The 15334-nt window shown below is 43.5% G+C and overlaps 1 protein-coding gene across 1 annotated transcript in view; it reads left to right on the top strand.

Annotated features, from left to right (window-relative positions):
- The window catches only part of LOC125385541 (proline-rich protein 2-like), a 63167-nt gene extending 48148 nt beyond the window's left edge, over nucleotides 1–15019 (top strand). Inside the window, exon 3 of the mRNA XM_048408062.1 lies at nucleotides 13620–15019. Within this exon, the coding sequence (XP_048264019.1) occupies nucleotides 13620–13758 (139 nt within the window). The 3' untranslated portion in view covers nucleotides 13759–15019. The remainder of the gene's footprint in view (nucleotides 1–13619) is intronic.
- Nucleotides 15020–15334: the final 315 nt, after the last annotated feature.

The raw sequence follows: 15334 nt of genomic DNA, 5'->3' as shown, positions 1-15334 counted from the left end.
TTGGTTATTAGTTTCTGGTAATAGGGCGTTTCAACTGATCCTCACCCCTGTAAGAGCTTTAGAATGTACCCCCAGGCTGGTTGTATTCTTCCACTTTTGACGAAAGTAACATTCCGACTGGAACGCCATTGACGAGTTTCCAATTCCTCCGATATCTGTGGTCTAGCTTTACGGGGAATTCGGCGCAGAAAGCGATCTCTGTTCACCACCGTTGCGGCTAGACTTATGCCCGTGCACATGTTTACGCGCCTGTTACATCGATCTATCGATCTATTTGCATTTGCGAGATCGAACCAACTCGACATTCTACTTTCCATTATTCAAATTAACGTGGGACTGTTAGAAAAAATTGCCGTATAATCTCAAAAATGTCTCGGAGTAAATCGAATTAGCATAAAGTATAGGATTATTTTAGTAGTATTTATTTCAAGCTAATTGTAAGTAACAAGCCTAGTACATAATTTGCCAAATAATATTTCGTAATGTACAGGTTGAATTTTTCTGTGTAAAATTCAAGAATGAATTTTAAGACGTTAAAGCCTAAGTGACTCGGATAACAGTATCTGACCATGTAATAGATTCGGTGTTGTTTACAATAGCGCAAAACTTTTGTCCAACTCGCACGCGACTACTTTTACCGCCGTTTCAGCCTAGTTCCTATAGACAGGCAATTTCGCGTGCGCGAGTTTACATATTAATCGTGTTGTTACACTAACAAGTGTTGACTCGTTCCGTTAACGGGTACTCTCGACGAATGACGCAACGTTCCTCGGATTGGACGGAGAGAAAGAAGGGTTACGGCAAGAGGCGACGAGGATTCGTAGAAGAAAAATACTTGGATGGTAGCGATGGACGAAAAAAGAACTATACTACATCAAAAAGAAAAAAAGAAAGAAGAGAAGAACTAGAACCTAGCCAGAGGAAGAAGGAAGACAATTGAAGGAGAGAGAAGAGGGGGGAAAAATTGCAGAGAACGGCATAGAGTATCTGAAATGTAGACCCTACTACTTTTCTTCTTTTCCTTCTTTCTGCATGTTCTTTTCTTTTTCTTTCGCGTCCTCTTTTCCTTTTTCTTGCCTGCGTCTTCTGCCTCGTTTTTGCTTTTGCTCCGGCTTCCTCTTTATCGGTTTCTCCCCTGTTCCTCGTCCGAGGAACTAAGGCTCAACCCCGTGACTAGGGTTCGGGACAGTAGCGTTCGACGCTCTGCCTCCCGCGCGCCACCTCTCAAATACACGGCGAAAGAAGAAAAGGGACAGACTGAGGGAGCGAGTATGCCTCCTTCCTTCCCTCGTGCGTTGTCTGCGCCTATTGGCACCCAACAAGCGCACCCGCTTAAAAGATACGCGACAAGCTTATCGACACGGTAAACAAGAACACTTTACTACGACAATATTGGCCGAATGTAAAACCTGTTTGAAAGGCGACATAAAAAACGAGTGTCCGAGTGTCTCCGGCCGCGTCTACTCTTCTCCTCATCCTCCTCCATCCATCGGCTCCATCTTCTTCTCCTTCTTATCTTTTCTCGCTGCTTCTCTGCTTCTTCTTCCTCTTGTCTTCTCGATTTCTTTTTCGTTCTGTTGGACGCGCAAAAAGGTCTTGTCTTAGAAAAGAAGAAGCGTTTCTACCATGCGCGGGGAACGGTACGACGTGGAAACTGGTTTAGAAGTCGTACGCTCGAAAGATCCACGTTTCTCCTCCTCCAGCTCGATCGAGGAAGCAGAAATTCGTTTTGTCAGTCTTTGGTTGCGTGTTTATATTGTATTTGCGTATATGTCCACCCGAGGGATACTCGAAGTTTAGTAAATTCTTAAATATGGAGAATACGTAAGTCAGAGCGTCAAGTTCGAAGCAAGAATGATCGACGTTTTGAATTTCCCGCCGAAAGCGTGTGGTCGATTGCGCGGGAAACGCGTTCTCGCGGAGATCATCGTCCTGGTAACGTCTCCTCGATCTCCCGTGGTGTTAGGAAGAGAAGCGCGCAGAAGGGAAGAGGAGAGGGAGAGAGAGAGAGAGAGAGAGAGAGAGAGAGACTAAACGATGGAGCACGGAGGAAGAAACGGTGGTGGAGAGGTATGAGAGAGGAGACACGTTTGTTCGAGACAAAAAGCGCAGCGTCTGAAAAGAAAGGTCGAGGAGAGTGTCTCTCCCTCTCCGTGGCAGGATCATCGGCCCAGTTACGTCCTTCTTCCAGTAACCTTGCATCCTCTGTCGAGTTTTCCACCTCCTGTGCCTGGTGTCGTTCCACCTTCTCCGTCCTTTTTACACTACTCATCGCCGCGAGAGCCCACGAGTCGCGGTGCACCGATAGGCAAAAATTGTAGCAACCTGAAAAAAAGGACCTGCATGCAGCGGCGGAGAGTCGGGCTGCGAGAGGGAACAAGAGCAAGAGCGAACCGGTAGAAAAAAAGAAGAAAAAAAGGAAAGAAAAGAGCGCAGAGGCGGGGAACAGAGAAAAAGCAGAAAGAAAGAGCGAAGCAACGCAGAGAGAAAGAGAAAGAGAGGAGAGAGAGAGAATGCTAGAGAGACACACGCTGCAAACAATGGCAGCGCGTGCACGGAGTTTCTTTCTCCTCTGTTCGCTCCTAATCTGCCCTCTTTCTTCCACTTCAACCCGCTTTTGCCCTCTCTCTCCTACGTACGCACGTGCACGGATCTTTGTCTCTCTCCTGCTTGCTGCACTGTCTCTCCTTTTCTATCCTTTCCTCACCGTATTTGTCATCCTCCTCTATCATTCGTGTTCTCTTCGTTCCACAAGCAACAGTAATATCTACGGTTGTAGACGTGCAGCAGCCCGACGCTAGTGTGCGCACGAGAGACAGAGAATACGAACACGAGAAAGGGAGGGTGAGAAGAGAGGTGTAGAATAGAAGGAGAGAGGACGATGTTGCAGAGTAGGAAAGAAGGGAGGAAGAGAAGGACGGAGCAAGACAACGACAAGAGAGAGAGGAAGGGCGGAACAGGTTCCTGGCGCGTTGGGTTGGGTTGCCGGAGGGTGCGGGGATCCGAGCTGGAACGAACGGGGGCTGAGGGGAGGCCGGAGGAGAACTGGAATCCTGAGTAGCAACGGCGTAGCCGCGAACCAACGAACCTGGGCTCAACCTTAAAGCGATGGATCACTTTTGGTCACTGGTCGACGGCCACCGGCGACCTGTCTCAATCGGTACCAAATGCAACCCGGAGAACGCTTCCAAACTCGAACTTAACAGAGACAACAAAGTAACTCGAAAGTTAACCTCTGTTTCCAGTTTAAATTCTATTCAACTTAACTAATACATTAGGTTCTCGTCAATGTTACCAAACCTTCGTAAATTAGGCACAGGTTCGGAGCTCGTGCGTTATCGAAATTAATATTCGAAGATACAAGGTATCTATATGATTCTAAAGATGTCCCGAAGGGAACGGATTATCTAGGGATTTTGCGTCGCGCGCGTCTGCACGCAATTGGCGTAGAGACGCTAGTCGGAGTTAGAATCGAATCCTTCGACTGTCGTGTCTTAACCGGTTAAGCCTTCGAACCGAAGCATGTAAACGTAGTAAATGCTCGCAGCATCCATAGTGATATTTTTGAAACGTCGACACTGGCTGAACCCGGCACCGCGATGACGTAGCTGTTTATACAAATGACTGCTTCCTGGACACGGCTGTGAAACGATGCCGTGAAACTCGACGATCGCTCGAAGAGGGAAATGGAAAGCACACGAAGGCGAAGGAAGAGATTCTAAAGACATGTGTTGGATTAATCGATCAAAACGTGGCAAGTTTGATCGAATCCGGCAATTCCTTTCTTGCACGGCTGTACTTGGTATAAACAGAAATCCGGCCGAAGGATGGTCCGTCAGGGAGAAACCTGTTTGCTAATCTGCAACTAACAACAAACGATCGCTTTTGAAGTTTCGCTGGTTCTTGTGTTCCGCGAGATCGAACTCCCGCTTCATCGATTTTTCGATAGTTCCGAGACTATGTAGAGTGGAACATTTATCTATAGTCGAATTATTCGTTCTATCTCCCCCTTGGTTGCTGAATACTTCCGGGAGTAAGTACATAACAAGTATTCCAATAACAGAGTGTACAATCTAATCTGCGAGGGTAAGCTTAGAAATCCTAGCGATCGACGCCTGGAAACCGACGTGGTTGTGAATTCGAATCCATCCGAGAACTGGACGCGCCGATGTTCACGCGTTGTCGTCTGCCCCTTTACCTTTTTTACCCTTTTCATCACTCGTAAGAATTAAGAGGCTACGAAAGTTCCCCGTTGAATAAATTACAAACGATAAAATCGCGGATATATAGTAACGCATATTCGACTCTTTCTGTATCTAGTACTATACTAAAGTGTCCACAACTATCCACACCTAATCGTCCCACTCGACGAAACTGTTGATTACCCCCACCTCCGGCAAGGAAAAGTTTTACGCGCGATAAAGTCCGCTGATCCGATTAATACGTAATTGGTTAAGTTTCGACACCGTGAGTTTCCATCAGAAATTAGTAGCAACTTTGGGGTCCCATCAGAATTCTGCGTGTAAAGCGTGACGCCGCTGCCATATGATCAGATTAGAATTTACGAAGCGTGGAAAAAAATGACGAGCATAAAAAAGGAAGAATTATTTACAACCAAACACTTTTACATGGTCGTTATTTTTTAGACGTGTGATTTTATGCATAGTTATTTACCCCTTCGTGTAAGATCGCCGATAAGGATGTGGCGTCGAAAAGACATATAACAGATGGCGCGGACGATGTAAAATGTCCTCTAATGGCGCGATACTCACCGCACTGATTAGACGGTTAACTACGGAGCATTAGTTACGAAGATGATAATAAACGGTGTTATCACTTAACGCATGAGGCCGCCGTGCGGATAACGAAGAGGTCTGCGTATCACAAGTGGCGACATCGACGTCACACAGGAACACGAGAGACGACATGACTCGATAGCGTAAAGCATAAAGCATTATAGTAAAAAGCATATCGGCCAGCGGTAATTAACGCTATTGTAGCTCGTGTCGTTCATCGAAATGCTAATATCTAGCGCGTATTGTTTATGCGCGATTTATACGCAAGCACTAGGACAAGTATACTTATCGGTGGCTTATTTTGTAACTTTTTTTTAAAGTTAGAAACGTTAGTCTATTGCATCAGGAGCAGAAATAAAGACGTTAGGCATTTCTAAAGCATAAAAATCGGAGAAGTCCGTGGTGGTGACTTTTGCACAAAGGGTTTATCATCAATGGAGACATCGAAGATCAAATTTCAAGAAATACTGAACGGTGGCTCGACCGTTTCATCCCCTTTTAATACGTTTCTTAAAGAAACTGGAGGAGCAGCGTACCTCCATCAGGATGAACATCGTCCCCGAGGATCCCTTTCATTCCTGACAACCCTATAGCTTACAACTAAATTAGCGCCTAATAGCAAACCACCGAGCCCGGCCCCTGTGCGCCCTGCCTTGATTATTCTGAAATACGGACAATTATTTTTAACCGGTGACTGCTTTCAATCCACCTTGAAAAATTTGCAATTTACAGAATTAAAAGGTATTCGAGGTATTTCATTTACTTCTTATACAAATTACATGTTGGCTGTAATATTTCATTCTGTACCTTGCACGATCGTCGATCTAAGTAATCAGCGCAAATCCCATAGATGCAGGCGATTATATCCAAAACGTGGGCAAAACAGTCCTCTATGCGAATCAAAGGACTTCATAAACCTTTGTACGCTATACTTTGGAATAGAGAGGAAAAAGTGAATCGTCCACATTATATCGCTGCATCTTCTCTTAAGCCACCAATTTATTAGCGATCGCCGCAAATCCCTTAGATCGAGACAATTATATTCGAGGCGCGTCGAAATTATTCCCGAATTCGACTCTCTCACGCTATACTTTAGAGGAGAGACGATCATCGAAGCAAAGACACGCAACGCACGCATCAGTCGACAGGTCGTCCGGTGTTTTTTTCCGGGCCGCGAGTAGCATTGGTGATCGGTGGTGTCGCAAAACGGTCTCCGGGGGGACGTTGTCCTTGCACGTACGTTTGCACGGGCAAAGTCCCGTGGGAAAACGCGAGAGATCGGAATGCGGAGGAAAAGGGGTTTCCGTAGCGGCGCACACGTACGGTGCACCCACCACACCCTGTGCTCTCCGCGTCGTCCTTCTCTCCATCCACGGCCACCCCTTTCGGTTCGGTGGCGCGGCAAATCAGTCGTTCTTACGGGAACACGATGGTCGACGACGTTGAAAGCGGTGGTAGCTGTTAAAGAGGAGGGTCGCAGGGCCGGGGTGCGGGGGTTGAGGGTGGTTTCGCAGGGGGAGGGAGGAGGGGTTGGGTGAAAGGGCGAGAAGGGTGGCGGCGGTCGTCGTAGCAGCGGCGGTGAAGGCGGTGGGCTCGTGGGGGTGGGTTTGGTTGAGGGTGGTTTGATCGTATGGTACCACGATGTATTTAATCTGCAGGCCGCTATATGGTCTTAGTTATTCATGGTGGTCGGGTGATGGGGTTCTGGTGGGGGCATGGTGTACCGTCACGAAGGGTGGTGGTGTGGGGTGGGGGCGAGATATTGATCAAAACCTACCCTGGCACCAACCTCTGCCCCCCTCTTACTCCATCCAACACACCCTTCTCTCTATTTCTCCTTCTCTCTTTCTCTCTCTCTCTCTCTCTCTCTTGCTCGCTCGCTCGCTCGCTCGCTCTCTTGGTCTACCCTCCCTTACCCACACCTTCCTTCCTTCCTCACCCTCTCGCTACACTCGACCGAGCGTAGCCAGTGGTTCTCAATGCAGGATTCGAAATGGTAAGAGGTTCTCCCTCGCGAACCAGACGAATCATTTCTATGTCCTAGCGGGGGATGTGTCACACGAAAGATGCTGTCGTTGTATAGAGATTATGTAACTAATGGGTTTCTTTTTAATAAAGTTGCAAGAGAAGGATTTATAGATGCGGATAGGATGTGATTTATGATGCTCGTATTAAGCAAATAATTTATTAATGCATTCTGTGTTAAATACGTATTTTAACATTACATTCATTACATCGTATCGACCGAACGATCCCATAGAAATGTTTAAATACAACCGGTAGGATTTGTTCGCGGAAAAAGGGGAGAAAAGTGTGCGTTTTGATATAACTGGAGGGCTTCGAATCCTGGCTGCTAATAGTCTCGTCGGCAAAGCGATGCGTAGCGATCAAACGAAGATACAGAATTTCAACCAATTCCCTCAAACTGTTCCCGTTCGATGTTTCCAAAACGAGTCTCAGTTCTGAAACGCGAATATCGCGAAACGATCCCCGACCTTCACATGCAAATTCGAGAGATTTATTAATTGATTGCTTCCCCTCGATTTTTTTCCCACTCTGATTTACGACTTTCTAAAGTATATATCGGGTATAAAAGTTCAAAGAAATATATACGCCTCAAGAGAAAATTGATGTGGGATAAACATTCTTCCGCATGAATATTCTAAATAAACTTGTAATTGGTGATTAGCAGTCAGAAGCTTTTCACGAATGGTTTATGTTCGTTGCAATCATGCCATCTTCTAAACGCTCTCTAGCACTCAAAGAAAATTTTTTATATTTTTTCTTTAATTATACTTTAGTATATTTCAAAGTATTCTAAATTCCGGCTCTTCTACTCTTGGCATAGACAATATTTCTCTGAAAAATTGATTATTGCGATGGTTCACATTTTGGTCCACAGAGTGTAGATATATGTAGGATTCGTAATACGCGTCGTATCTATTAGTTACGCGATTCCTGTGGAATAGCCGGAGAGAAAAAATAAACATGGAAATGAAAAATACGAGTGATCGAAGATTCTACCACGCAAAGTTCTTCTCTTGCTTTTCGTTCTACTTATGGTCACAAGATTATTCCCGACTGACTTCGAAAGTGGCTAGAAGTTTTTACGAGCCACTAAGTCATCTTCTCCACGACCTTTCTCGTTCCTCTATCCTGACTACCATGTTTTCTAATTGTACCGCATTTAATTACATCTAGTTAGTTAGCCCCGTTGATCGTCACCGGTTGATGACGAAACATAGTCACATTGTACGCGAAACATTCTAAAATCGTTTCTTTCCATTGGTCTCCCGGTTTGTTGTAAGTTTTCGCGACTAAAAAGAATCGAGAACGTCGCGTTTTAATAATACCAGAGATTTATGCACGATGATCGAGCAACAATGTGAACGGTGGTCTCTCTCGTGCCGCGGAATAATTTAAGATATCATCTACGAAATTTATTTTCATTTTCTGTGTCGCGAAGGAACGGCGTCCGAGTCTCGTTAAAACAGTACCTGAGCAAAAGGGGAAAACAAAAGGAATAAGTAACGGCCGCGATAAAAGCGAAATACGATCAATTTTGAGTTTCATGTTTTCAAGCTAATTTTTATTCGGGCTTTTGCAATCCGCTTATCATAAAGGGAACGCTAAATGACCAATTACGCACGGAGAAAAGTTGGATTGAAGCTTGCAATTTTTCGATTTTTCCAACTTCAATTCGATTGCGAACGAATGTACAATGGTAACGGCGCGAATATTTCGTTTTCTTCAATCTCACAGTCTAACAACGAATCTCTCAAGAATCAAACATATCGACTGATTTTTTAATAAATTTTTCAATGTTATTAAACAAGTAAATTCTAAGATGAATTTTAAATAATTTTAATTCGTAACATCACCATTTTTTCTACTTTCCAAATTATGGAATTAATCGATATTGCTTCTGATTGGCTCGTACTAGTAATATTTTAATAAAATTCGAAACTCATCTGAAATTGTAATTATATCGGTAAAATTTGAAATCAATCTGAAAATATATATAGAAGTTAATATCTACATCTAGAAATATCTACATCTACTGCAAACATATTTATTTAACAAAAAACATATTTAGTACAGAATTAGTATACAGTATGAAAGCAATCTTGAACATATATTTAGCCATACGTTTCAACTGTTGAAAGTATCATCCCTTTAATTTCATAAATAATCAAGTTATAATTTTATTCTTTTCCTGTTTTGAGAGCATATAATACATTTTGTAGCAATACAGAACAGATACTTTATAATGTACATTACTACTATTTATGATTCTCAAACCTCCATGTGAAAGATGTTTTTTCATAAATATTTTTTCGATTCGCGTAATTGCTGTTCCGAAAAATCCGGCTTGGAAATTTCTACTCTATTAATTCGTGGGCGATCTCGAACGACGGATCTCGAGCGTGGGACGACGAATATCTGGTATATTTATGATAAAAAATTCCTCACCTGTGCCTCGTTGAGTGGTCTTCGCGAAGCCCGTCCTTTTAATGATCTCCGTGGAGAGAGCGCTTCAGAGTATCGTCTCGAGGACCCAGTGGAACGACGGTGTAACATCATTGCGACATTTAATTATTTTGATTTTTACATTTGACGCGGTTTCCCGCTTTGTCACGTGGCTTTTCCCAGCGACGACGTGCGGATTACATCGATTATTTCGATGGGCGTCGATGTGGAAGAAACAACGAACGCGAGTCTGGGGATGAATGCGTTTGATAAAAAGAACTCGCCTGCTCACCCCCGGTTCCTCGTACCTGTCCTCTTTTGTACCTGTCGCGAATAATCGCGGTTCCCGAGGCCACTCGACTAAAAGAAGAGAATCACCGTGTTCACGACCAATCGAAAAGTAACTTTATACTCGCGTCTGCCGATGTTATTGATTTTGTAAGATTAAATTGCTGCTAACGTACCGACCAAATGAGGGATGTCGTGTACATGGACGTTAATTAATTTGTTTTTAGCGAATTTTCAATTGCACCGTTGATTATGAAATATCGCCAAATAATAGAGGAATAGGGTTCTGATTGTTGTAAATGAATAAAGCTCACCACGTCTAGTAAGGTAGAGTTGTTTGAGTCGACAATGTTTCAACATCACAAGAATCAAGTTCGAACTTTGCACAGAGCAATGAAACTTGTGTAATGTATTGTGAGATTATTGCGTTCGTATATTGTGATTACTGATCATCCACTTTTAAATGTACAGCAAAGGGAAATAACAAAAACGAGAAAATATCTCAGATAAGCTAAGATAATATATTTTTTGTTGTTATATGATACATGAAAGAAAAAAGTTTTCCACAAAGATTGAAAAATACGTGTGACCGATTTCCAATTTTCCTTATCCAGTTTTTCGACACTTCTCTGTGGTACTGTAGAAGGAATATCATAGATGGGAAACTGTCCGCAAAAGAGGGACGCTCGATGAAAAGTGTCGAGTGTCTCTCGTCAGCGCCAAATCTTTCGATGATCCGCTCGACGTTTGATCCGTCCACTCGATCATCCCTCGGCTCTCTTGTAATTACTCTGATTTTTCACGCGGTCGGTTTCGCGTTCTGTGTCACGATGAGAAGAGTCTACTTGTCGCAGGGTAGCGCCTGCTAAACCGATATCTTTCAGCGTCACGGATTCTTTGAAGTGTATCGACTCTGTGGATAGAGGGGGACAGTCTAACTACGGCGTGTCGCTGCGGCTTTTAATTACGCGCCAATTAATTAACACACCGCTCCCGCCGTTTCTTTTTTCACTCACCCCCCTATCCACCTGGTTTTTCCTTCCCTACTTTCTCTCTCTCTCTCTCTCTCTCTCTCTCTCTCTCTCTCCCTTTCTCGCTTTAGTCGTTTTTTATTTAGCCGGACGTAGCCACGCGGAGCCATTAGAGGCTCCAACGCGACCGCGCGCCACCCTTTGCCTTGCCAGCAAGTTATCTCGTTAAGAAATTAACCGCGAATTAACGCTGTTTTACCGCATAATTAGATGACCCCTAAAGATTGCCCCTTAATCCTCGGCGACGAACCGTTTTCCCCTCGATATTTGCCCGTAAACAACTTTCTACATTGTATTCTTTCTTCTTCCTTCTTATTCCTCTGCGGTTACCTTTTTGGTCCAGAGAATGAAACTAACACTCTTTACCCTGTTTTATCGCGCTCATCTACAATCTCTTTTGAAAGTCAAATTATTCGAGACGAACTATTTGTCTTTCTGCAAGTTCAGATAAACGGAGTCACTATCGATTTTTCGTAGAATAAGAATTCACGTTCAGATTATCAAAGTCAGTGAGCAGGAATCGATGTTGTCGGGCATTAACTAAAAACTTCATGGCCACAAATAGAGTTCTACTGTAGTAGAAAAGCTGTAAGACATTGACGATAGAGGGATAGGGGGGCGAACGTACGCAAAGAAGTAATTTCGAATCTGTAACGAGATCCGTATTCGAGTAGAATCCGAAGTTGGGTCAAATTCAATGAGATCCGTTCACCGATGTCACGAAGGAGTTGGTAGATAGCTACGGGTTAGATTGAGGTTGATTGGGTAACCGCTAAGTATATCGAGCTTAGAGTACTTCAGGAGCCTTCGTACAAGGGTGCGATGCTTGTTTGCTCAATGATGTTGGGCTACTAAGGCGTTTACGGATCTACAGGTGACTGGCTTCATTACTCACCTAGTTGTTCCCTCTCCTTTGCAGATTAATTGGGTTTTTGGGGTCGTTTCGAGCCTCTCTTCAAGGGTTCGAGTAAAAGACAAATTTGTCGTGGGTAATTGAAACGAGAAAACCTTGACAGTCGTGTCTTGACAAAGTCGATGAAACTGTGTTAAAGATTAACACCATTTTAACGAGAATGGTATTTTGGTCCATTTAACAGAGAATTGTCACCGGACTTTATTCCGTTTAGGCTCTGAACTCATCCTACCGTTTAGTAAATACGAGCAGCAAGCCAAGGACTGGTTTTCGTGAACTGGAATCTTGCGCCGTCGTATTGTGAAAGCGGCTTTAGTCGACGCGTGACAAATCCCGGGGAGCACGCGTAATACGCATGTCGAATACACATGAACCGCTCTTAAAGGGCTCGTATCCACGCCTCCAGTGTTCCGGTACAAGATTACTTATCGGCCGCGACAGGATACTCTACTTTAAAGAAGCCACTTCTGCTCCTTCCCTTTTGCTACTTTCGATACGTTCAACAACTCGGTCCATGATTATTATCAATCCAGCGAAACTAGCTTTTTTCGTATTTCTCGATTAGTTCAAACATCGCAAATACCTCGCTCTACATGGAATACGCGAAATCAATCAAATATGTACATAGATTCTTATAAATTGCAGTCGTCAGAAGAATTTATGTATGTATGCATCCACGGTAACCAAAGTCTAAATCTGCATCCCGGTTTCTGCATTCGCGACAACTCTTCTGCAACTCCTCCTCAGGAAGAAGTACGTCTAGTAGTACCACCACAAAGCTCACCCTCTTTCCTGATCCACAACTTCAACTTCAGCTTCTCTAGACTCTAGATCAGCACCCTGAACATCAAAAATTTTGTTGGCTACGAGAAGATAGAGCCAGGGGGCAGTTTTTGGCGGTCTCCAGCTCGCATGATCGAACGGTGGGCACGATTAACTCGCGGTGAACCTGTGTGTACGTCGGTTGATCAGTCTCTTGGAGTGAGTTCTCAGCCTCCTGAACGTTCCTCCGGCTACCTCTGTCTTCCTATCGTTCCTTCGTGACGACGTCTCTGTTGGTTGCACGCTGGTCGTGCCCCTGTCCCCCTTGGTTCGTTCAGGTCTTTTTCTTTCTCTCTCTTTCTCTCTTCTTCCCTCTCTGTTCGTGGTGGCAACGAGCAGCGAGTTCGAACCGAGAAGGCAAGTCGAGGAACCCTCTCTCGCGCAGAGGAAGAAAGAACGAAGGAACGAACGAACGAACGAACGGTGAGCAAATGCTCTCCTCGTTCACTCCCCCTCCCCCATTCACCTCTCTTCTTCCCCTCCGCTGTGTTCGGTCGATCTTTTTCTCTCCCTTTTTCAGCTGTCTGCCCCTGTGTTTCTTCGTTTTTTCCGTTCTCTCTCCTCTCTTTCTCCAGGGGTCAACGTACAGGCGCGCGGCGTGACCGAAATCACACACACGCTCGTTGCGAACCCGCTCGACTGTGACTCGCTTCTTCGTCTTTATTTGGCCTCTAATTGTTCCTTCTTGCGCGACGCCCGTCGGTCTGCTCGCCTGCTTTCGCTGCCTCCTTGCCTTCGAGACCCTCCGGCTTCGACGTCCAACTTTCGACGAGTCACCTGAGGATTCCACGTCGAGGACCCTGCCACCTCTGTACCTGCCATATGAAAGCTCACGTTCCGAAGTTTCACTCATCTTCCCGTCGAATCAGTAATTTTTCTAGGCCACTGTGTGACTAGATCCGCGATTCTCTTCCTTTTCTCGAATCTTATACATTTCTACCAATCTGAGTCTATTGTGTAGCTTATGAGTTTGGTGTTACCTTGGTATATTCGAATGATGGCAAAATTTAGAAATTTGAAAACATGTTTACTGTAGGAACGACTTAAACTCCTGTAATAAAGTTAAATTATCCTTCCTACCTTAGTAATCTTAATGGCTTTACGACCCAAACAGTCCGCTTACGTTTCGTGAAAACGGCAGATGTTTTATTGGGATATTTCTAAATGAAAACATGTGGCTTTTACAAACGAAACGAAGAATTTATTATTTCTATCATGACTCCTTCACGTGACAATCAACCCCTGCTATAATTAGCTCCTTCTGAAGAGGCTAATCGTAATCGCTTCCGGCTGTGACAGAGGTTTTCAATCGGTGCAACAACCTGACATGTCTTGGACAATGGTTTGGCCCGAGTCTGGCCACGTCTACCTGGTCGAAAAGGGGGCTGGAAAAAGGGGGAAGGAAACGGGGCCTTGGGTGTCGCAGAGAGCAGATTAATGGTCTCTGGGAATTCCTGGTAGCGTATCCAAGAACTGGACTCTCTCCTTTTCTGTACGGATATTCAATAGCAGAAGGTCGTGGCACGGTGCGTAAACCAGAAACCACCCACGATAGAAAATTTCATTGGAACTCCGTCAAGAATGTAGTCGAACACTAGAAAAACTGTTCTTCAAAGGATGAACTCGATGGTTTTTCCAGTTTAGTAATGCTTGAAACTCTAGTTGCTATTCAAGTGCATAGTACGTTCGCTGGATTATTTAAAACTTAGCTGCTACATTTAGAAGATCGACGTTTGCTTAAAAGTGTACATTAAATACTTTCGTATAAAATCTGTTTATAATCAAGGAATAATTTATTCCTTCATTTTCTTTACATATATATACGTTTAATAAAAAAATTCATGTATCTTTAAATACTTTGAATAATCTTTTTAAATATCCTTTGAAACGATATTAACGAGTTTGTTATATTATTCGGTCCAATACAATATAAAGAGAGATATCGTCAAATTTGTAAATAATGACAATTTTAATTGGGTGGGCACAACAAGAAAAAAAAAGAAATGGAGAAATTTCCTACAAAGAACTTGATTAACTGAAGCAAGAAGAAACACGAGTTTAATCTATTAGAATTCATCATCGTATAAAATGTGTTTAGAAATAGTAACATGAAACTAATGCATCCTACTTTCTCTTTGGGGTTGTTAAGACATTTATGGTTATAGCATGTTGGTATTTATTTTGTTGGAGCTGAAGGCCTATACCGAATTATTTTGAGCAGGAAGCATAGGTCCGAAATGGTACTAAGCTGATAAGAAAGCCCTAACCGCGACCTAAGGAATAGGATAGAGACTCAGGTAACTCGGTACTTACCACGCAGGTAGAGCTTGAGACAAGAGGTATTATTGTCCGAGTGGCAGGGGCTAGAGGCAAACCGTTTACAAAACGTTGGAAATTCCAGGTATCCTCCATTGTTTAACAGAAAATAATAAAGTTTTCCTTGAGATTTATTTTCTCCCATTATTGAGAATCCAATTGGATTTTCCTGCATGTAATATAACAATTTCTGGAGGAAACTAATGACACCTATTCTCTCGTTTTGTTCGACTTCCACTGACCTCGTTTGACCAATTTTACCTTATCCACAACTGAATTAACAAATTTCCACCAAAATAACAGGAGAAAGTTTTTTTTTTAACAATAAAATTCTAATAATTGAATTTTTGTGTACTCTTTTAGAGAAAAATATCGATTTCTTTTTTCGTAAAAGAAGCGTTTCTATAAGAAAATTTGTGACAGGGTTTGAAAAAAAAAAAAGAAAAAGAAACTGGAAGTTGTATTCGTGCAGGGCGATGATCGTTTTCGCACGTGCTGCGCGTCAAGGTGGTAGACCATTCTTCCTCATCACGCCGTACAAATGCGTTCAACTTGACCCCGAACCCGATGAATCGGATTTCTGAGCTTCTGTGATCTTAGTGAAATGAATCCTACATCGGTTCCTCTAGGGCCCTCAGGTTCCTTCTGATCACACGAAAGTGAAACTGCTTTCTAGTAAACTTCGATAAAGAGACGAC

Source organism: Bombus terrestris, chromosome 8 (assembly GCF_910591885.1).
Source record: "Bombus terrestris chromosome 8, iyBomTerr1.2, whole genome shotgun sequence".
Taxonomy (NCBI): Eukaryota; Metazoa; Arthropoda; class Insecta; order Hymenoptera; family Apidae; genus Bombus; species Bombus terrestris.
Note: the sequence above shows the minus strand (reverse complement) of the source record. Positions and strands in the feature narration are given on the sequence as shown.